We start from the raw sequence: 23,874 nt of genomic DNA, 5'->3' as shown, positions 1-23,874 counted from the left end.
TGCTAAGTGAGTCATACTGTAGATGGATGTGAGCCGCCTTCAGGTGTACAGTGAATCACGACTGTGTTCTTAAGTATTTCATGTCTTCTCGCATCACCCCAGTGCACTAGTCCATCTAACCTGTGCAACCACACAGATCCTGAGCATCCTTTCGCAAAAAGCTTGCCTACATACAGTAACATCATAAAACACACTCACAAATCCACAGTTATTAACATGTGTACAGTTATCTACCTGATTGATAAAACACTTTATTTTCTCTAGCTGTGCATGTTGGAGAATAAACAGGGCAGCTGCTGCCACACAGTGGCTCATTAACTGCAGCACATCTTGCCGTTTGTCAGCGACTCCCACTCAAGCGCACACACACACACACACACACACACACACACACACACACACACACACACAGAAATGCAGACGAGCCAGACTTCAATAAAGCAGCAGCACGTACATTACAAAATATATATATATTTTTATAGATCGTATGACAACAAAGCACTTTTTCATGGCACTTTGTGATCACCGTGACAACCTCTCAAGAGAGGACAAATGTGACACAGAGCAAGTCTGACGAGCAAACGTTCATAATGAGCAAAGAACAGCGTACAAAGAAAAGTGATGCACAAATACAGCTTCGCTACAGGCTACACACACCGACATCCACCACCGAAGGGGACACGACAATAGTTGTGTGAGGGGGAGTGCTGTTGCTGTGTGTGAGTGGTGCATGTGGAGGGAACAGTGGAAATAATCCCACTGTCTATAGTTACACATACAGTACTCGGGATGGCGTGTCACTGGCCCTGAATTGAATGTACAGACAGACACAGAGTGGGTAAACGCCCTCCAAACATTGGCTTTATTCTATCTAACAGCAGTACAGATGTGAACAGATGGGATCATTTTAGCTACAATCTCATCGTGAGACTCAGACTCACTTAAAGATTTAAAAGACTGTAAGGCCAAAAAAGGATTCTGTTCACAGCCTGATATAACTGGGATTAAACAAGCTCAGAGTTGTGCAGCAATGAAATGCTATATCCACGCTGGCAATCGCCGGCACCAGCGGTTGTTTAACCTGTTCATTCGTCCCATCCCTGCAGATGGATATAGCATTTCAGTCCGCAACTTCTGACTGGTAGCTTTGATACAACTGTCACCACAAAAAAACCCACAAATATCTCTACACGTGACATAAAAGGTAGAAATTCACATTTCAAATAGGGGATGGCAACCAATCCAGATTCACTTTCATTCAGCCGAAAGCTCGGTGGAGCGAAGACGAGGACGTCTGCTTCTCAGGTTTTGGTGCAGGGATTGGCTTTCATAAGAGAGACCAGCCTTTTTTTTTTCTTTTCTTTTTTTTAAACTTTCCCTCCCTCCACATTTCTTTATCTGTATGTGTCTCTCGCTGCCAGATTATCAGCATCAGCTACGGGCCACAACAGCCAGTCTTGTGCTTCTGAGACTCGATGTAGTCGTGTATCTGGAACTTGGGCTCATTTGGCTGCTGCGTCGCTCTGTGCTTCAGCTCCCTGATAGAGAAAGAGAGAGATGCAGGAAGTTAGATGCAGAGGTGGCGGATGTGTGGGATGGAGCACAGACAGGCTGAGCAAATAAAGAATATGAGAAACGAAGAGAAACGTATCAGGATCTCTGTGTTCTGAGATTTTATCAGAATGCCTCAGGCGTGCTATCATTTAATCTGACATCCACTTAAGACTGCCATCACATCAGCATTACAAATCACCGGCATTAGTTTCATTTGCAGGTCTGGAAGCACACGTTATAAGCCGTCATTGCAGACTTCATGTGAACCTTTTGTAGATTTGCTTCCAGTCAGTAACTCATTAAAATACAGCAATCACACACTTATTATTTAGAGTCCAGAGGAAGCCTGACATGCAAAAAGTCTCATACTAATAATAATTATAGACAACAGGAGCAAACAACAAACTAAACAAAAACCAGTGGTTTGCAGTAGTTGAAGTGAAACATCCTCGTGTGAGTGGATGTTTGACCCGAGCTGAAGAGAATTCATTAGTTTGTTACCTTTGTGGACCGAGCACAAAAACATGCAGAATTTAGTGCAATTTATATTCAGTTCGTACTGCAAAGGGTTCTGTCTTTAAAAGGAGAATAGCTTTTGAAGTCTAACATACGAGATGTCATCAGCGATGATTTACCCTGCGACTTCATTTTTTATTCAGAAAAGAGAAGTAAGCCAAATGTTGATTGTGTTTGCAAGGCCAGCATTGGTCGTCCAGCTTTCATGGCCACTAATGATCCTCAACATCAAATCTGGGCCTGTTTTCTTTGTTTTCTTCTCTTTTCTTAGTTTTTGCAAGTTTGAGGTCGGTGGTGAAATTGACAAATAGGCTACTTCCAGGCAAGTGGTGGAAGTGGTGCAGAGGCACACAAGAAGGGGTATAGTTGCAAAATTTAAAGGTATGGTGTGTAAAATCTCACCACTAGATTTCAGTAAGTTCCAGATTGCAGTCAATTGAAGTCTGTTTTCTTACCCCTTCCAATTAAGTGCATATTCCTAGCTACGGTGGCCCCTGTGGGACAAACACCTCTGGCTGGTGTTTATCTGTAGTGAGTGTGTTTACCTCAGGTGTCAATATGCTGGGTGTCCACGTGCATTTACTCTGGTAGCTGTAAAACTTTGTGAAAGGGGTCTGATGCAAGCGAGTGAGTCACTAAAGCTCACTGCTGTCTGATGACAGCAAAACTGAGGTGAGTTTTTGAGGATATCCTGAACTTTTCTGTCTGTAGGCGTTTCTGTTAGCTGCTGTTAGCGAAACAGTCTTCGAAGTGGATCTAACAGTGTCGGCTTTGGACACCCTGACAGACGTTACACATTAATCAGTGTATATTTATGAATACAACATTCTCTTTGTTCCATTAAATAAGCTAAAAAATGACTCATTTTTTTATTTAGGTAATCAAAAGTGTTATCTACAGACTCCCCACATGGCAAAATGAATGAAACAGCTATGAGACCCAGAAATAAAATGTATGACTGATAAACTATAGCTACAAAAGTAAAAACTTTACAATAACTAGATCTACCTTTTTTGCTGATATGTATATTCTGTGCAGTGTCTTTTTAGTTTACTTTTTAGACTGAGTACAAGGTCGTTTTTTAAATAAACCTTTAGTCCATTCTGAGATCAGAATACAACACTAAATACACTAGAAGGCTAAAAGTGTATTGATGCTCAGATATCCTACCCATATGTGGCCATTAAAGATGTTATTCTAAAACTATGGACATTAATAAGCTATTACATGAGCATAGACTCTTCTGGGAATCGATCCCATTAGAGTTTATAAACTGGCTCAAAGGATTCAAATTCAGCCACAAATACCACTGTAGTCTATGATCCAGTTTATCCCAAAGCTACTGGATGAGGTTATGGTTAAACTCACCCCACAACGGCAGCATATTGTTTAAAAAATTAAATGTTGTGGGATTTCTTTTTCCCATATTGCAAACACCCTGTTCCAAAAAAGACAAAGAGCAGCAGACCAAAAGTATTCAAAACATGCATCTCATGCTCATAACTGCAACAGAACTCTGACTTGGTATGTCCAAAACTCCCCATCACCCATTTAATTTATTTGTTGGCTTTGCATTATTTTCTTCTTGGGTTAGGGTTAGTGATCAGTGATTATTTTAGTCAGATTATATTTTTCTTTTAACTGGAAATTAGGTGGAGTTTAGGCTTTTTTACGCATAGTGGGGGAAAATAAAACACAATTATAATATTAACATTAGCATTCGATCATACATCTCTTAAACCTGCATTATTTGCTCCTTTTAAGACTTGAGGATAGCCCGAAAAATTTAAAAAAGAATAACATAATTACCCTACTATGCTACCATGGCAACAAAACTGCCTGTTATCACATTAGGCAGACATATTGGTGCTTTACCTGGTAAGATGATGCTATGTGCATGCTGACAGCCAACTAAATCTTCAAAGCCACATTCTATAAAACCAAAAATTATCAGCTGACCTACACCGAAGTGGGTTCTTCGCTTCGGTCAACTAATTTCCATTACATAATGTAATCTCATCCATTGTGTACACATAGGTATTGATTACAGGAGGTTTAAAACTTACTTTCCTATAGCTTGAAAAGCCAGGTCCACATTGACTCCGGTCTTGGCACTGGTCTCCATGAATGGTACTCCATATTCCTGAGATGGAAAAAACATTAGAAGAGTAAAGACTCTCCTCTGCTGTGGAGAACATAACCACTTGAAAATGTCACGCATTACCTTGGCCAGCTTCTCCCCGTCCTCCGTCTTCACGACCCTCTCTGCAGCCATGTCTGACTGTAAGACAGCAAACGGAAAAACAAGTCATCACAGTGTAGGTGACGGGTCACAGATTCACCATGCCATCCGCTACATCTCGTCAGCCGGCACGTCCTGTCTCTTATCTGGCAGCCGGGCCGCCAGCTGGTGAGCCAGATCTCCTTCAGACTGGTGAAATGTCAGAATCTCCACCTCCAGCAGAAGACCGATGCCACCAGTCCCGCTGCTTTCACAGTAAACAATCTGAGCTGCTGCTACGTGACATCTAAGACCCTTGAGACGAGTGAGTTTTCTCTGAGCCACCAGAGGGAGCTTTTAGATATATTAGCAATGACTGCTGTTGCAGTGAGACAGGAAAATGTCTCTTTTCATCACCAGAAGCGCTTTGCGGGAAATATTCAATGCATCGGCCGCTTGAAGCAAAGCAACAGCAGTTTAGTGAGGCACTGTTTTTGGATGAATGTATCCTTAATAGTCATGATGATGGAATAACACCGGATGATGGATGAAAGCGACAAATTTGAAAACAGGCCGTCTCTGTGTGCACAGGTGTGCACATTAAAAGCACACAAATCAGAGGAGACACACAGCAACACGATCAGGACATCAATTTGTGCGCTTGTAAACGTTATGTTAAGAGATTAAGAGTTTGCATTCGTGCATGTGTGACAAAATGTGACAACGGCGTGTTAAAATTGTGCAAAGGACTTGTTATGCTCCTAATCTTTTATGTAACACTAAACGGAAGCTATGCTCACCTTGTTGCCGAGCAACATGATGACCACATCCTTCTGGGCATGCTCGTGTATTTCAGTCAGCCAAGCCTTCAAAAGTAGAAAAGATAGACAGTCAGAGGAGGAGGAGGATATTGGTCAATTAAAAAAAAAAAAAGAAGCAAACACCACCAGATGAAGCAAGCGCTCTGCTGTTCCTCCTGAGCAGTGCGTTATTACCACCCTCCAATCAATCATGGCGTCACTGAGTCACTCTTGTCCTTGAATGTTTTTATTGCTTTTCATTATTGAAACTGTGTAACCAAGCAAATGATAACATCTTGTCATTCTAAAGAGAGAAGACGCTACGGGCCCCCGCAGTACTTTGCATGTAAATAGAGTTTAACATTCAGCTTGAGGGGGCTTGGGAGCAGGAAGTGAAAATAAACACAGAGCAGAGAGGAGCAATGAGAGGCAGAGGCAGCGAAAGCACTAGGGGGAAAGTAATCTGAGAAAGTCTTACCCTGATGTTGTCAAATGATGGCTTGCTGGTGATATCATAAAGCAGGAGTAACGCTGTGAGAAAGGAAACATTTTAAAAAGGGCTACTCTTTCATAGATGAACACACACACTGCTTTGCTTCATTACCTACTCTAGACCTTCCCCCACACGGAGAGCATGAGGAAGTAAAATACATAAAAATGCAAAGGTTACCTTGGGCATCTCTGTAGTAGGCGTGCGTTACACTGCGGAATCTCTCTTGGCCGGCTGTATCCCAGATCTGGGTAACAAAGCACACAGATACATGGTATGCAAACACTGGTGTGCATCCTGATCCACCCTCACGAAATACAAGACAGCTTGTTGTCAGCAGCACGCACTGCGAGCGATAATACCTCTCCACAAAGCTCTAACGCAGTAAAGCGTGAAGATTTGATTCAAATCCAGAATCTGAGTAGTTGAAGTTAGAAGTTAAAGCTTGCTGATAAAGCTAAACTTTGTATTTTTGTAGCTTTTTGCTCACTGGTCACTTCATTAGGTACACCTTGCTATTACCGGATTGGACCCTCAGATCTGCCTCAATTCATGAAGGTGCTGCAAATATTCCTCAGAAGTTTGGATTCATGTTGACATGATAGCATCACACAGTTGCTGCAGATTTGTCGGCTGCATGTCATTGATGTGAGTCTCCCCTTCCACCACATCCCAAAGGTGCTCGGTTGGATTGAGATCTGGTGATTGTGGAGGCCGCTGCACTACAGTCCAGCCCATCTGGCACCAACAAACATACCACATTCAAAGTCACTTTTAAGCATCTATCTTCCACATTCTGATGCTCGATTTGAGCATGTCGCCCTAACCAACTCTACATGCCTAAATGTTGCTGCCATGTGATTGGATGATTACATATTTGCGTTACAAGAGCAGCTGAACAGGTGTACCTAATGAAGCGGCCCGGGAATATAATTATAATAAATGACCAGCTTGGCCATTTAGCTCATTGTCTTGCAAAATTACTGGCTCTAGTAGAGAAACTGCTAAATTAGTTGGCCTAGTGTAGCAGCTGTTTTCTTGAATACATCCTTAAATAAATCCTGCATTTTTACTATATTTGACTATATTCTAGGCATTTCTCAGCATTTAGTTCAATATCAAATGAAATTAATTTAGTTGTTTGTATATAGACATGTGGTGTTTCTGTTAATTCAGCATGTTGGCAGGTTGTAGGGCTGCTTCTGAACTTCCTGAGCTACTATGTAGGTTAAAATATAATATTAAGCTATATGCTTTTTTTAAAAACCCCAGTGTTTCCAAAACACAAATCAAAGAGCGAAGCAAGTCACAAATGATTTGTAATGTCAAATAAATGGTATGAGGAAATGTTGAATACATCCTATCCACCTGCTGCAATTCATCCAGCCCCTTTGAAGTCTCTGAACCTTTCTGAGACTTTAGATTTTCTGCTGTAACTCATTACGTCTATTTTGGGATTAATCACAGGATTTTTTTCCCCTAATGTATAATGCTTGCAAAAGAAGAGAGGCTAAGATAGCAGAGGCGTCTAAATCTGTTGCCTCCCACTCAGTGTTGAATGAACAGGTCATAATGATAGACTGCCATGTTTTGGGGGACTGTGTGCCAACAGCATGCTGCCGGAATAAAACCCCAAATCCCTTTTTACTAACACAATATCTTTAACTGGATATCTTTAACAGTGGTTAAAATCACAGATTTCATTTAAATGGAGAAATCACTTTTTCTTTTCCAGGTAATTTTGGATTCTCTATCATCTCCCACCCTGGATGAACTGAGGTGAACCTAAAGCTGAGGCCATTAAAGCTGCTTGAGGGATGAAAGAGGAGCTGTCATGCGATGAGGTGAAATGCAGGCAGACATCGACAAGGTGCAACGCTCTCACCTGTAGCTTGACTTTCAGGTTGTCGACATCCACCACTTTATTCTAAGAAAACAAGGAGAGTCTGCGTGAGACAAGTCACCATATGTTTAGAGACTGGAGTGCTGCGGAAATGGCACAGAAATGAATGACGAACATCACAGCGGACCAAAAAAGCTCATGGACTCAGCGTGTGACAAAAAGAAACAGGGCGACTAAAAGTGGATTTGAATGCTGGCAGGGAAAGTAATTTGCAACACCCACACAACAGCGAGGTCTTTGGGATAAGAGACTTAATTACACAACAGTGAGAAAGAGGACTGGCAGCAGAACAACGGACTCCCCCGTTAATTTCCTGCCGCCCTGTAGGGGTGCCCTCTGATTTCCTGTTTTTAAAAAAGAAAAGAAAAGATCTGTCTAAAATAGTTTAGGCGACCCGGCTAAAAAAAATAGTGCTGTGATTAAGATGCTGCAAATTTTGGTACTGATCCGATAACGAGTAAATACAGGGCCATTATTGCAGATACCAGTTCCAGTATCGATACTTTTAACCCATAAAGACAGGAGGTGAGAGCAGCGTGTCATGATTTATGACATCAGTCTGGGAACACATTTTAATGAATGCTAATGAGTTTTGTTTTCCACAATAATAGATTGATACAACAAAACACACATTTTACACTTTCATCTATGTGAAATCTGTGAATATAGTGCATGCTTGAAGTTGGAGGTTTATATATATATAAATTAATTATTTAAATAAAATTCAGAGGTTTTAATACTGAACTGAGGCTAGAAACAAAATATGGATATATCGATCCTGTTGCACTAGTATCGATCCAATACCAGTACCAACATTCGTATCGATACTATCGATGTTTGGATGATCTGGCCACCTTCGCTAAAACAAACAACAACAAAAAAAGACTACAGATTTTTGAAATCTGTAGAAAATCTGTTGAAAACAGATTTTTGGGAAGGGTGCAAAAGAGGAGCAAACAACAAGAGTTCTGCAGTGCGTTGCATCATGGGGGTAAAGCGAGAGTTTGAGGGGGGTTTTCATGCCACCGTGACCTGCAGGACGAAACCAGGTCATATGCATATTTCAAGCATGTACTGCAAAAACCACCACGACACGAAGGAAGTATGACTCGCGAGTGCACTTCCTTAATCAGTCTGAAACTTCATATCAGTGACAGGTCATCTCAAACGCTCCCTGCCTTTCCTGCAAAAGCACGGAAGTACGCACAGAAACACAAATAACGAAACCTCTATGACGTGTGCAAGGCTGTCACTGGCAGCAACGAGCTGCCACCTGCTGAATCGTCTGCTTTTGGCGGAATGGACATGGTTCAACCCCTGCATTAGTTGCCATGGGTTTCCATTTTCTCCCCCCCACAAAATTATGACGTGAGAGGAGCCCGCATGCTGAGTAACTGCTACAAGGAAGCATGCCGAAAATAGACCGGCCATGTTACAAGCTACAACAACACACTGCCTGTCTGCCTGTGCATGCGTATGAGACAACCTTTTCACCTTTCTCCCAAATGTGACAGCAAAAGGTGACTCTCTGCCAGGCCCTCAGTCTGACACTACAAACGAATGCAAGTGTTGATCGGTGTTGATGCATTTTATGAATTGGCTGCAGCACTTGTTGCTGAGCGAGGGGAGGCAGAGTGAGAGATGCTGATGCGTCGTGTACCTGTCAGACATCCATTACGCTCCTTCGTGTCTGCACCTCCATCCAGAGAAGACAATACATCACTTTGGCTAATGCAGCACAATTTCCTCCTCGAACCACCCCCACCCACCTACCCATCCAACCCCCTACTTGACTTGCCATTAGTGAGAGTGCTTTGCTCTGATTGGAGGATAACTCGGATGCTGAGGGTGAGCCTGTCCACTCGGTCCGAGCAGCACATTTGCCCGTTTGCATCAAATCCAGCACTGTGTGGGTTGTGTGTGTGTGCGCGCACACGAGGTGTGTGTGAATAAGAGCTCGTCTGTCAGCATGGTGACTCCTCCAGGACTGAGCTGAGCTGCAGCCAATCTTTCCAGGAGACAGGGACGTGGGCAGGCATCTGCCAAGACATTTATGAAGCAGTCCGCAGCCTAACAGCACAAGTGGTCTGTGAACTCCACTGATATTTTTTTGTACATTTGGTGCTATCAACGCAGAATGACGAAGTGTTCCTCGCAGAAACTGCAGGGTGATAATTGGGTCGATGTCGCTCGTTAACAGACAGATTACTGTTGTTTTTGTTGCTTTGCGGATAGTATTAGGTTGTTTTTGCACACGTAAGTTATTGCTTCATATGATTAACAAGAATACTGACACACACACACACACACACCCACACACACACGGAAAGGCTCATAGAGAAATTGAGCATCATTATGGTTTATTGGGTGACTTCTACAGAATCTCTCTCACCCTAAAGTCTATTCCAACGGTGGCTATAAAGTTGCCTCCCAGAAATGCCCCATCTTTGAAGCGCACCAAGAGGCATGTCTTCCCCACGGCCGAATCTCCCAGCAACATCACCTAGAGCAAACCCACCACCAAAGAAGAAGAAGAGGGGACAACAGGTTACAGCTGATCAAAACAAACAAACAAAACAAAAACCCATTGACACAAAAATAAACCGACAGATGTGCGTTGCATTAAACACACTGCATGAACATTTCACAGCTGGAATCATACAGTTTGACACCCACGACCACGCTGTGCAGTATATCATGTATCAAGCCACAGTACACTACAGTGTTGACTTAGCCGCCACCAGGATGTGACACTTTGCAAGTACTGGGGGGGTTAAGATGTGATCAGCCAACTCTGTAATTTTACTCTCGTCATTTTTTTTTCATTTTCTTTCCAGCAGGCACCCCTTTCCAATCAATATAATTACAACAACGGGGGTGCGTAATTGTACAATCAATCCAGCAGCATGAAGGTGAAAATATTACGCATTGCTTACACCGAGTCATGGCTGCTTCAATAAAAGAAAAAGCACGCCATGCAAATGCGCACGGGCTAACAGAGTTGCACTTGAATGCAAGTTTTGCTGCCGTCTCTGTGAGTTGATGGAACAGTGTGAAAAACCTGGGCGGCTCTCATTCAGCAGAAGCTGTGAGGAGCAACAAGTACACCCTCTGCAAACATCTGGGCGGACGAGGATTTAGAGCCTCCTCAAAGAAAGGCTTATTCAGCACCAAACCGGGTGGATGACTTGTCTGCTATGCTGTCATTATGCAAACTGTAAAAAAAATAATGGCCTGCTAAAAGGCAGAGCCTTCAGATTGCATTTCTTTTCTCTCTCTCGCTTGTGATCACCAGTGAGCGCTGCACATGTGAAAAGTCAATAGTCGTGTCGCTGCTGCTGAAGGTACACCCAGCTGTCACAGTGCAATAAATGTACACACCTGTTCCAACTGTAGCACCACAAAAAAGGCAAAACAAGCCCCCCCGAACACAGACACAACAAGACGGAAATACACACCTTGAAGGCAATATCGTAATACTCGTTAATAGACGCGCATCTCTCCAAGACATATTTTGATGTGCCGTTTTTTGCCTGCTTCTCCGTCAACGATGCCTTTCTCGTGGACATCGCAGTGCCAAGGGAAAGAGCGCAGGCTAAAGAGCCTTCCCCCCTTCCAAAATTAAAAATTAAAAACCCCAAACAGTTCCGATCTCCGAAGGTGTCCAAGAAAACAAAACAAAAACAAAAACAGGAAGAAAGACGCGCAAAGAGCCTCCAGCGAGATCTCCGCCAACTCAGTCCCAGTGTCCGCCAACCTCCACCTCTGCTCGCATACTGCGTGTGGCCACGAAAGGATCACCTTCCCAAGTGAAGAAAGGAGGAGAAAAAAATCACACCTCAACTCGCGCACTGTGAGAAGACGCGGAAGAAGACGGTCAAAACTTAAACATCAGCTGCAGCGGCGCCATCCAGCAGTCAAGGAGAAGGCAGTGATGACAAGCAGGCGGAAACATTAGTGTGATTGTTCAGAGCAGAGCGGTGCATCGTGGCGTGGGCAGATCATTAACTGAGCAGCTATGCGAGGACGTCGACGGCGGCTCCGCGGACGATGGTGTGTCTTTCACGCTGACATTGGAGCCGCGGGGGTCAGACGCGCTGACGGCTGACTCATCTGCCACAGGTGGTGGTGCTCGATCGAGAGGATCACCCCCCCCCGCCACACCCCACTCCATCCACACGCACACGCACAGGTGAGAGGTGGACGGACTACTAGTTTAAAGATCCACAAATCATACTTGGCTGTTCATTTACACCACCATCAACATCCCTGCGCACACACCAAAACCTAATATGTGCCCAATTTTTACAAACATTCTTTTTTTGTTATCCTGGGACATTCTATCGAGTCTTGTTAAACTGGTTTGAGTCTTTTGTTATTCTTGCGCCTTCTTGATCGACCAGTTGTCCTCCCAGTTTCCAGCTACAGCAGCAGACAGTGTTTGTCTCCACCTGCCGTTCGGAGAGGAGACTCTCCGCGCTCAGACGGGACTAAAGGCGGCACGGTCACAGATCATTTATGTTACGTAACTGACATGCGATCTGCCGCTCACACATATGAGCTCATGAGTCCCCGTCAGCGGCAGCAGCGTCTCCCCCTCTGGCATTAACATAATGAGAAAACATGGAGCTGGGCATGTCGTGGTTTTGTGGTTGGCATCCTAGCCGTCTGTGTCCGCATTTGTTTCCTGTTTTACTTCCGAGTTTCTTTTTAAAATGGAGATTTAATTCATTTTTGGGGGGGAAAGCGACCCCAATCTTCGTGGCTGCGTGTGATCCTTTGTTAAATCATGAGTTAACTGTGGTTAACCACATTGTTTTTTCTTGGAGAGCTGAAAGCCACACCCAGGCCTGATTACTGCCAGACATGTTGGATAAAGAAATCAATGAAACAGAAGCTGTCTGACAAACTGAAGCAGGCTAAAAGATTTCAAAACGCAATATGTCTGTCTGGTTTGTCAGTCATCCAGGTCACAGGACTCTAAGGAGCTTGGAAAGAAAAGCAAAAAGTCCAGTCACTTTCCTTTCCAGGCTCCTTAGATGATGCAACAGATTTCTAAAAGGAACAGCTGAAAAACAAAGTCACTGACATGTATCAGTCTGTAAAGGGTTACAAAGATATTTCTAAGGCTTTGGGACTCCAGTGAACCACAAAGGGGGAAAACTTATATTGAATCTTCCCATAAATTTCTTGCCAACAAAAACGGACTGCAGGAGCGCATCAGCGATTCATTCAGGTCACAAAGAACCCAGAACAACATCTAAAGAACTGCAGGCCTCATTTGCCTCAGTTAAATTCAGAGTTCATGATTCAACAATACAAAAGCGACTGGGATCTATGGAGAAAACCACTGCTGACCAAAAAAACACAAAGTTAAACAACTTGTTGCAAATGTTGGAACAATGAATTCTGCTCTCTACTAGAAAATCCTGAAGGATATTTTCTGACCATGAGTTTGTCCCCTGAAGCTGAAAGGCCCTTGAGTTCTGGAGCAAGACAATGATGTCTTAAATGTCTTAAAATGTCTTAAAAACATCAAAATTAAGCTTTTGGATTGGCCTAGTCAAAGTCATGACCTTAAATAGGCTGTTCGTGCTTGAAAACCCTCCAGTGTGGCTGAATTAAAACAAATCTGGGCCAAAATTCCTTCTATTGTGTGAAAGATTCACTGTCAGTTATCACAAACACTTGATTGCAGTTCTTGCTACTAAGAGTGGCACAGCCAGTTATTAGGTTTAGAGGGCAATTACTTTTTCACACAAGGCCAGGTAAGTTTGGATAACTTTTTTTTCCCCTCCACCAATTAAATCACCATTAAAAAAAAACTTGTTTGATGATCTGAAACATTTAAGTTTGGCAAATGTACAAAAAAAGCTAAGAAATCAGGTAGGTGGCAAATACTTTCACAGCTCTGTGCAAGTCTTCTTTTTTTTTTTTTACCTCGTGCCACTTTTGTCGTGTTGCTTTATTTGCTCAGTTATAGTAATTTAAATCAAACCTGCACAGTTCTCATCAAAGAACTCGCGTCTCTCACTCTCAACAAATTACTCCACGTGGAAAAAACACTCACTAACTGACATGACGGAGCCGTGTCAGAGCAGCACGTTGGAGGTGCAGCTGAGGAAAATGAGTCAATTTAACATTTCAGATCGTATCAGATAAACTGTCAGTTACCAGTTCCTGCGTGCCCGTTTTTCCCCCCCGGTTCACTGCTTTACGGCTTATGAAGAGAAGACATGTCTAAAATATCTGAACGCAGAGACTGAAAAAGCTTTAAATCTCAATTTGTTCCGGCCAGCTCAGCACAACTGCCTGAATTTCCACCTTGCTGATCATCTCAGCCAGGTCCTTTCAAAGTGTCGCCTGCAGACACCCAATGAAAGGCACTTTTTGCACACCCTGTCTCACCCCTGACTTTAATCCAGCACACTTACGCTTCCAGAAGATTTATTTATTTATCTATTTATTTTTGTAATTTATTTATTTATCTATTTATTTTTGTAGTGCATCTTTCTGCAGGGCGTTTGAACCTTAGATCATACATTTCTGCAAACTTATGCAAATGTGCAATGCCAAAGCCAGTTTTCTACTTTCCCGCAGATTTTCCCCCTCCTTTGCGCTGCACTAATGGCAATGACACAAAGCCAAAGTTATCATCAGTGTGGCAACAAGGGGGAAAAAATCCACCAGACTAAGCCATGCATGCCTCCTGTTTGTCTCTTTTGGCCTTCACTTGTCACCCAGCCTGACCCTCAGCCACAAAAAAAAAAAAAAAAAAAAAAAAAAAAATGTCACAAAGCATCAAATCAGTCTTGTTGGAAGCATCTTTGCAACAAACATCCAGCAGCAAATAGCCTGCACGCCTCAGCATCCATCGCTTGTGCTCTCCTGATAGTAATTTCAATTGTAGCATTGGCATCATTGACTATAATCCTTAACCCCTGCAGTGTGGTAAGGCCTTTGATATGGTAGACCATAACATTTTATTACTAAGACTTGAGCACACTGTGGGTATTAGAGGCACTGCCCTCGACTGGTTTAAATCATACCTCGCTGATAGATCCTTATCAGTTAACTTAGGCACCTTCTCCTCTTCCTCCGCTCCGGTCTGTTGTGGTGTGCCTCAAGGATCAGTTTTAGGCCCTATTCTCTTCTCATTGTATTTGCTCCCTCTAGGCACAATCTTTGAAAAATACAATATCGCCTTCCACTGTTATGCCGATGACATACAGATCTATTTTGAACTTACTGACGACCTTGCTGTATCCCTGCACTACTTTTAAGAATGCATGCGGGAGGTCAAAGAATGGTTCCTGAGTAATTCTCTTGTTTTGAATGATAAGAAGACTGAGATTGTGGTGTTCAACAGTAAAATCCCTCGTGCCCAACTCTGTGCTGCCCTGGGTTCCTTTGCTAGCTCTTCCTGTGACTATGTCAGTAACTTGGGTGTACTGCTGGATAGCTCGCTCAAACTCGATAAGCAAGTGTCTGCTGTAGTGAGATCTAGCTTCCACCAACTGCGCCTTATCTCTAAGGCTAGGCATTATGTTCCGCATGAGGACCTGGAGAAGCTTATTCACGCTTTTGTGACCTCCAGGTTGGATTATTGTAACTCCTTGTACTATGGTCTTCCCTCTTCTCTTCTTCTTAAACTGCAAACAGTCCAAAATGCAGCAGCCCGCCTTTTGACTGGTACCAGGAAATTTTGCCATGTTACTCCTGTCCTAGCTAGCCTGCATTGGCTGCCCATAAAGTATCGTATTCAATTTAAAATATTACTCCTTACTTTCAAAACTATTAATAAATTAGCGCCAAGTTATCTTAGTGAACTTCTCAAACCACATACTCCTGCTAGAACACTCAGATCTGCCACTCAACTACTTCTGACCCAACCCAGATCTCGACTGAAGTCCCGGGGTGACCGTGCGTTTGCTCTGGCTGCCCCGGTACTGTGGAATACCCTTCCTCTCGACCTCTGCGCATCTGATTCCATTGCACTGTTCAAATCACGATTAAAAACCCACTTATTCAATCTTGCCTTTCCCTCTAGTTAATATTTCTTTTATGATTTTATATCATGCACTTCTATGCTCATTTAAATTCTTGTTTGCTCTGTACCTGTTGCTTTCCTATGTATTAGTGACAGTTATCTGTTTGCATATTTAGTACTTGCTTTGGTCCTATTTCTATTATCCTCCTCCTATACTCTATTTTACTTGTTAAGCACCTTGGCATACCCTTGGTTTTTAAGTGTGCTTTATAAATAAAGTTTATTATTATTATTATTATTATTATAATGAATGCAGTGATAAAATGCAACATTGGTGCACTGGAGAAGCGCCGCTGATTCACGCTGACATTGGAGCCGCGGGGTCAGACGCGCTGACGGCTGACTCATCTGCCACAGGTGGTGGTGCTCGATCGAGAGGATCACCCCACCCCCCCACACCCCACCCCACCCCATCCACACGCACACGCACAGGTGAGAGGTGGACGGACTACTAGTTTAAAGATCCACAAATCATACTTGGCTGTTCATTTACACCACCATCAACATCCCTGCGCACACACCAAAACCTAATATGTGCCCAATTTTTACAAACATCTTTTTTTGTTATCCTGGGACATTCTATCGAGTCTTGTTAAACTGGTTTGAGTCTTTTGTTATTCTTGCGCCTTCTTGATCGACCAGTTGTCCTCCCAGTTTCCAGCTACAGCAGCAGACAGTGTTTGTCTCCACCTGCCGTTCGGAGAGGAGACTCTCCGCGCTCAGACGGGACTAAAGGCGGCACGGTCACAGATCATTTATGTTACGTAACTGACATGCGATCTGCCGCTCACACATATGAGCTCATGAGTCCCCGTCAGCGGCAGCAGCGTCTCCCCCTCTTGCATTAACATAATGAGAAAACATGGAGCTGGGCATGTCGTGGTTTTGTGGTTGGCATCCTAGCCGTCTGTGTCCGCATTTGTTTCCTGTTTTACTTCCGAGTTTCTTTTTAAAATGGAGATTTAATTCATTTTTGGGGGGGGAAGCGACCCCAATCTTCGTGGCTGCGTGTGATCCTTTGTTAAATCATGAGTTAACTGTGGTTAACCACATTGTTTTTTCTTGGAGAGCTGAAAGCCACACCCAGGCCTGATTACTGCCAGACATGTTGGATAAAGAAATCAATGAAACAGAAGCTGTCTGACAAACTGAAGCAGGCTAAAAGATTTCAAAACGCAATATGTCTGTCTGGTTTGTCAGTCATCCAGGTCACAGGACTCTAAGGAGCTTGGAAAGAAAAGCAAAAAGTCCAGTCACTTTCCTTTCCAGGCTCCTTAGATGATGCAACAGATTTCTAAAAGGAACAGCTGAAAAACAAAGTCACTGACATGTATCAGTCTGTAAAGGGTTACAAAGATATTTCTAAGGCTTTGGGACTCCAGTGAACCACAAAGGGGGAAAACTTATATTGAATCTTCCCATAAATTTCTTGCCAACAAAAACGGACTGCAGGAGCGCATCAGCGATTCATTCAGGTCACAAAGAACCCAGAACAACATCTAAAGAACTGCAGGCCTCATTTGCCTCAGTTAAATTCAGAGTTCATGATTCAACAATACAAAAGCGACTGGGATCTATGGAGAAAACCACTGCTGACCAAAAAAACACAAAGTTAAACAACTTGTTGCAAATGTTGGAACAATGAATTCTGCTCTCTACTAGAAAATCCTGAAGGATATTTTCTGACCATGAGTTTGTCCCCTGAAGCTGAAAGGCCCTTGAGTTCTGGAGCAAGACAATGATGTCTTAAATGTCTTAAAATGTCTTAAAAACATCAAAATTAAGCTTTTGGATTGGCCTAGTCAAAGTCATGACCTTAAATAGGCTGTTCGTGCTTGAAAACCCTCCAGTGTGGCTGAATTAAAACAAATCTGGGCCAAAATTCCTTCTATTGTGTGAAAGATTCACTGTCAGTTATCACAAACACTTGATTGCAGTTCTTGCTACTAAGAGTGGCACAGCCAGTTATTAGGTTTAGAGGGCAATTACTTTTTCACACAAGGCCAGGTAAGTTTGGATAACTTTTTTTTCCCCTCCACCAATTAAATCACCATTAAAAAAAACTTGTTTGATGATCTGAAACATTTAAGTTTGGCAAATGTACAAAAAAAGCTAAGAAATCAGGTAGGTGGCAAATACTTTCACAGCTCTGTGCAAGTCTTCTTTTTTTTTTTTTTACCTCGTGCCACTTTTGTCGTGTTGCTTTATTTGCTCAGTTATAGTAATTTAAATCAAACCTGCACAGTTCTCATCAAAGAACTCGCGTCTCTCACTCTCAACAAATTACTCCACGTGGAAAAAACACTCACTAACTGACATGACGGAGCCGTGTCAGAGCAGCACGTTGGAGGTGCAGCTGAGGAAAATGAGTCAATTTAACATTTCAGATCGTATCAGATAAACTGTCAGTTACCAGTTCCTGCGTGCCCGTTTTTCCCCCCGGCTCACTGCTTTACGGCTTATGAAGAGAAGACATGTCTAAAATATCTGAACGCAGAGACTGAAAAAGCTTTAAATCTCAATTTGTTCCGGCCAGCTCAGCACAACTGCCTGAATTTCCACCTTGCTGATCATCTCAGCCAGGTCCTTTCAAAGTGTCGCCTGCAGACACCCAATGAAAGGCACTTTTTGCACACCCTGTCTCACCCCTGACTTTAATCCAGCACACTTACGCTTCCAGAAGATTTATTTATTTATCTATTTATTTTTGTAGTGCATCTTTCTGCAGGGCGTTTGAACCTTAGATCATACATTTCTGCAAACTTATGCAAATGTGCAATGCCAAAGCCAGTTTTCTACTTTCCCGCAGATTTTCCCCCTCCTTTGCGCTGCACTAATGGCAATGACACAAAGCCAAAGTTATCATCAGTGTGGCAACAAGGGGGAAAAAATCCACCAGACTAAGCCATGCATGCCTCCTGTTTGTCTCTTTTGGCCTTCACTTGTCACCCAGCCTGACCCTCAGCCACAAAAAAAAAAAAAAAAAATGTCACAAAGCATCAAATCAGTCTTGTTGGAAGCATCTTTGCAACAAACATCCAGCAGCAAATAGCCTGCACGCCTCAGCATCCATCGCTTGTGCTCTCCTGATAGTAATTTCAATTGTAGCATTGGCATCATTGACTATAATCCTTAACCCCTGCAGTGTGGTAAGGATTATAATGAATGCAGTGATAAAATGCAACATTGGTGCACTGGAGAAGCGCCGCTGATTCACGTCGCACTTCACTGACACATACCGAAGGAGTCAAACACTCCCCAGCACCCAAACAGAGAAGATTTGCTTCGCAGCAAATGTCACGACTTTAGTGCAAACAGCCCATCACGGTGACATCTCCCTCAACACTCGGGTGAAGTCAGCGGCTTAATGAGGTGGGAGGAGGAGGGAGAGAAAGCATACACATATATACACACACACAGACACACGGGCGAGCAAGGCAGAAGTATGAGTGAGCCAGAACAAAGAGTGGGTGGGGTGAGCGGTGGACATGAAAAGTGGACTCACCGTGAAGCCGATGCCCACGGTGGAGGTGAAGGACCCTGCGATGAACTTGCCCTGGTCAAACTGAACCAGCAGGGAGGTCTTGCCCACTCCGCTGTCCCCCACCAGGATGGTCTGCAGACAGATTTACAGAGAAACAGAGGCAACATCATGCAGGCTTCAGCGCTGCAGCTTCTACTTGTCGCCCGAGGCCCTGCGCTGTGTGGGCACAGGCGGTGTAGGACAATGCGTGTGTTCATAGGCTGCTCAGTGTGGAGCTCTGTGCTCCATGATGCTGTGTGACAGCCGGAGCTGGGAGTCAATAACAGCAAAAAGAGGGAAGCACAATGGGCACCGGTGAAGCGGGAATGTAATCGGGTTATGTGTGCGAGATCCGTGCTCACGTCTCAGACTGATGCCTCACATCTGCTCCTGTACCCTTATGGTGCCACTATCTCTCTGTTACTCCCATTTTTCTCTTAGACATCACAGATTCACTTCAGTTCTAACTGTTAACCTAAGTACAGCTCATCAAAGTAAAGAGCTTTGGATACAGAGGTGTTAACCAACAGGTAACACTTTATAATACAGCCGACTAAAGGTGTAATTACCCTGTAATTACATGGTATTTTAGTGTATTTTATTTGAAACTACAATATAATTATATTTACCTACAAATACTTACAGGTAGCTACACTAGAATAAAGGAGTAAAAGGTCAGGTGTTTACATGAAATAAAGAAATGACTATGCTGTGAGTACATTTAAGTTGTGTATAACTCATTTTAAGTAGTGTGCAATGTGCCAAAATAATTTGATTAACTTTAAGTATTGCATACCTACGGAAATTTCACAGGAAACAAACTATTCTTTCAGTAAAGTGTTGAATAATATATTAATTTTGTGGAAAAATAAAGTGTATTTCCCCATCTTACATTGTAACTACACTGTACTTTTCAGGGTGCAGGTCATATTATGGAGTGGCTTAACTTTGGCTCTCTAATAGGTCACACACATTTATTTTCACTTTAAGCTGGTCAGGGAGAACAGTCTTCGTCACATTTGTAGTATACATAAAAGGACTGTTGAGTAATAAAACATCGATCATGTACATTAACCTAACGGATATTCAGGTGAGATGAATGCACTTCATAATACAGCCCGTGCCCTGAAAAGTACAGCATATTTAGGATGTAAGATGGGGAAATAATTTGGTTTTCTTGCAAAATTACCATGAAATTGCACTTAAATGTACTCACAGCATAGTAATATCTTTTTGTGTAAAAGCCAGACTTGTTATCCCCTTATTCTAGTTCATCTAACTTTAAGTATTTGTAGGTAAATATAATTACATCATAATTTCAAATAAAATACGTTGAAATTTCTTGTGTTCATGCGCCGCTTTATAAAGTGTCACCAACTAATTTTAGTTCAGGCAAGTTACAGTTTAGCAAAACAACTTCTTAGCATCAGGTTAGGATATCTTAAAAATAAGTGGAATCTATTAATTTTCTTCTGCTTTTCCAAATTAGAGTTTGGAGTCTATCCCAGCTAACCTGTCCATCACAGGGATTACACAAACAGACAACCATCCATTCAAACTGCATACAGAAAGGCCCCAGGCTGGATTTGAACCCAGGACTCAACATCAATTATCCCCCCCACTGCATCATGTTACATATGCATTACAGATTACAGTGGATCTATAGAAACACCACAAAAATGTCACATGTGGAGGTTTTAAATCTAAATATATTCTAAGGTTCTGGGCAGCAGAGTCATCATAGTTTTGTATTTTTTCATATTTTTGAACTTTTATTTCATATTGACCTGCTAGTTTTAGTTCGGTTTAGTTTCAGTTATTTTTTGATTGTTTGTTTTAGTTCATTGGTTCAAAATCTTTAGTTTTAGTTTAGTTTTTATTACCTTCAGTGTGAGTTCTAGTCTTTTTAGGTGTTGTTGTATATTGTAAATCATACTAGAGGTAAGATTTATTAAAATCAGTGCAGGTATTACAATAAAAACACATATTTTAAAAGCAGTGGACTCACAAGCTGTAATATATGTTTTTATTTATAAAATCTTGTTTCCCATTTAGTTTCAGTTTAGTTTTAGTTAACTATAACAACCTTGATGTGTAATACTACCATCATCTCACCAGGAAGATACAGCAGGTAAAATAAGAACTGAACACGTCAGCGGTTTTCTAAGTAAATCTATTTCTAAAGCTGCCGTTGAAATGAAATTCTCACAGTCTTAACAACCCATCCAATCCACGCATGCAAAGAAATCAAACCACAGATGTCCATAAATTATGCGTAATAGTTTGCTCTTTTAAATTTTACTATTTCTTTGCAACATAATGTTGATTTAAAAAAAAATATGCTTCGGCAGCAGTTTCACCAGAAGCTCAGGTGGGAAGCACAACTCGTTAACACAGTAGTGATTCCCAAAGAGAGAGCCAGGGCCCCCTGATGGCCTTCCAAGGTACTGCAGGTGAGCCAACGTAATCTCTCTTGTAATTTGATTAGAGTGAAGATTTAATATTTGGGTGGAAGGATTTTCAGGGTGTTGGCTTTGAGAATAGCTAAATTACCACATTAGGGTCCTACAGGGGACACGTTTCTTTGGAACAAAAACATTTTGGTGGTAATACTGCAGTTTTACTTGATTTGTTATTTTACTGCCAGCTTAATTTAACTGAAAAGATCTCACACAAACATACTTTAAGATGTCATGCAGGTGTGAAATGTTCTTGTACACGTTTCAGACCGAGAATTTGACGCACGCACAAAAGCAAGACGCAGCGCCACAGAAACGCCCGCTGGCTCTGTTTGCTGAGGGTCATCCATCACCCCAGCTGCCATCTGACTTGCCACCGCAGCTCTGGCAACAACTGGCCTTGTCGCCATGGTTATTGTCTCCCTGGCTTCTAGAGTACCCAGCCTTGAGGTCCTTGGCAGCAGATGCTTGCCTTCTTTATTGACATTACTCACCCCACCGCCTCTCCATACACAGAAGTCCTCCTCACCCTCCTCCTCCTCCAGCAGGCCAGACTCCACCGCCTGCTTCTTATCTGCAGTGTCAAGGAGCTCAGATAGAGTGCAGCGTGACAGCAGGCAGCCTCTGTACTCCTCACTTTAAACACCGATATTCATGTTCTGCACATTCAATTTGCTCCCCACATTAAAAATCTAACAAGGTGACATGCAAGCCGAACATCTGAGGCTACGTGGCTCCCTCGCTCTCCAGCGTGCTTCCTTTTGATGGAAACTCCGGAGTAGGATGCTTTTAGTCTGCAATAGCAGATATAACATAAAGTGTTTGCTTGCATCCCTTTCAAAGAGAGAGCAGGTATGAGCACCTGAAGTAGAAACAATGCAGACCAGGTTAGATGTAGTGTGCGGCCCCCTCGGAAACCATCAGATTACTATTTCATACCACCTACATGAAATTTTGATGTCAGCATGCTGGCAGCATTTTCAGGACTGACGCTGGAGACGAGAGCAGCCATGAAACAGAAGTCAAAGCACAGGAGACTGGTGGTGTGGATGTTATAAAGCGGGAGGTGGGGGGGTAACTACAGCTTTTTCAGAGACCTGTCTGAACCCTGACACTGAGGAGACCCAGGACAGCTTTAGAGGCCAGCAGAATCCCACATACGTTTCGGCATATTTGGTGCTTTTGCCGGAGCCAAATTTGACATTTTGTCAAACTAGTTGTGACAGCGTTGCTACACTGCAGAGGTCTTTCCATGATGAGATTAAAATTCGAGCTCAAACTGACCATCCAAAAGAGAGAGCACATCACCCCACGTTCCTTCTGGTAAAACGCTGAAAAGACTGCAGGTTTTTGCTTTTACAGTGCATATTTTATTTTCTACTTTCTCGCCAAAGCAGTTTCTTGTCACACGTTTTCATGTAGGACTTCAACATTTACTGGATATTTAAAGAGTTGAGAGCCAACTGGCTCAGTGCAGCCTGCAAACAAAATTGGAACCATCAGTATGTAGTATGTGCTGGGGCTGCTGGCAGGCTAGAACTCGGCAAAACAGCAAATGCATCCATGAATTCAATTAGTGAGGAAGCAGGAGCTTGTTCTTGGCTTACCATAATAAATACTTGTCTCACACATATCCAGTAATGGAATTACGGAGCATTCAGAGCGATTAAACCATTAGACTATCTGCAAGAAATGCCCACAATCGGAGACAATAAACAGGATTTCACTTGCTTTGTCTTTAGTTAAAACTGTGCAGCTCCTGTGATTGTGACAAAGTCCAGAAGTTATCCTGCTGACTAACGCGAAATTGGTGGTGAACATTAAGTGATGTGCTCTTTACAGTTCTTAGACAGCGCTTTTAGTTTTTTAATTTTATCCAACATGTCGCATTCATCCATTCACACTCATAAATCATGACACACTGCACTCCCATAACCCCCTAGTACTACAGGGAGGTTATATTGGGTGGCATTAGATCACTGAGCTATTAGATTATTGTTGGGTACAGATGTTTCCAGAAAATGACACAGAAGGAGTCACTGTGGAAAGAATAGTTAATTATTTAAAAAAAGCACATCCTTTTGAAAGTTAATTTAAAAGTAAATTAAGATTTTATATTTTTTTCTGTGGTAATCTGTAATTTCACTTTGTATATTGTTAGTTTCCCGCATCATTTTTAATATAGTTACATAAATACCTTGTGTGTTAGTTCTTCATTATAAGGGTAGGTGATGGCCGTGGGCGTCTGTCCATCCTCTGTGGATGACATGTACGCGCTGTCCGAGGAAACCATCTTCCCCCGCTCATTCATCCTGTGCGTATCCCAGCTGTCGTCCATCCACTTTCTATTAAATAGTA

At 42.6% G+C, this 23,874-nt stretch overlaps 1 protein-coding gene across 2 annotated transcripts; it reads right to left on the bottom strand.

The window, feature by feature from the left end:
* Nucleotides 1-208: 208 nt before the first annotated feature.
* On the bottom strand, nucleotides 209-23,869 carry LOC146575882 (ras-related protein Rab-37). Of its 2 annotated transcripts, none has more exons than XM_085270795.1 (9): nucleotides 23,714-23,869; nucleotides 19,040-19,150; nucleotides 7,467-7,508; nucleotides 5,762-5,828; nucleotides 5,570-5,622; nucleotides 5,092-5,157; nucleotides 4,295-4,351; nucleotides 4,137-4,213; nucleotides 209-1,538 (listed from the first exon to the last, which is right to left on the bottom strand). In XM_085270795.1, exons 1-9 carry the CDS (start codon nucleotides 23,852-23,854, stop codon nucleotides 1,436-1,438), a joined length of 717 nt encoding a protein of 238 aa, XP_085126921.1. In that variant the 5' UTR covers nucleotides 23,855-23,869; the 3' UTR covers nucleotides 209-1,435. The 2 variants fall into 2 exon arrangements, with proteins under 2 accessions (XP_085126921.1, XP_085126920.1); XM_085270794.1 differs by lacking the exons at nucleotides 19,040-19,150; nucleotides 23,714-23,869 and adding exons at nucleotides 9,877-9,987; nucleotides 10,943-11,599.
* Nucleotides 23,870-23,874: the final 5 nt, after the last annotated feature.

This window comes from Mchenga conophoros, linkage group LG4 (assembly GCF_057382185.1).
Source record: "Mchenga conophoros isolate Kocher_MC1m ecotype Shallow Benthic linkage group LG4, M_conophoros_male_GT1.1, whole genome shotgun sequence".
Taxonomy (NCBI): Eukaryota; Metazoa; Chordata; class Actinopteri; order Cichliformes; family Cichlidae; genus Mchenga; species Mchenga conophoros.
This window is presented reverse-complemented; position numbering and strand designations above follow the sequence as displayed.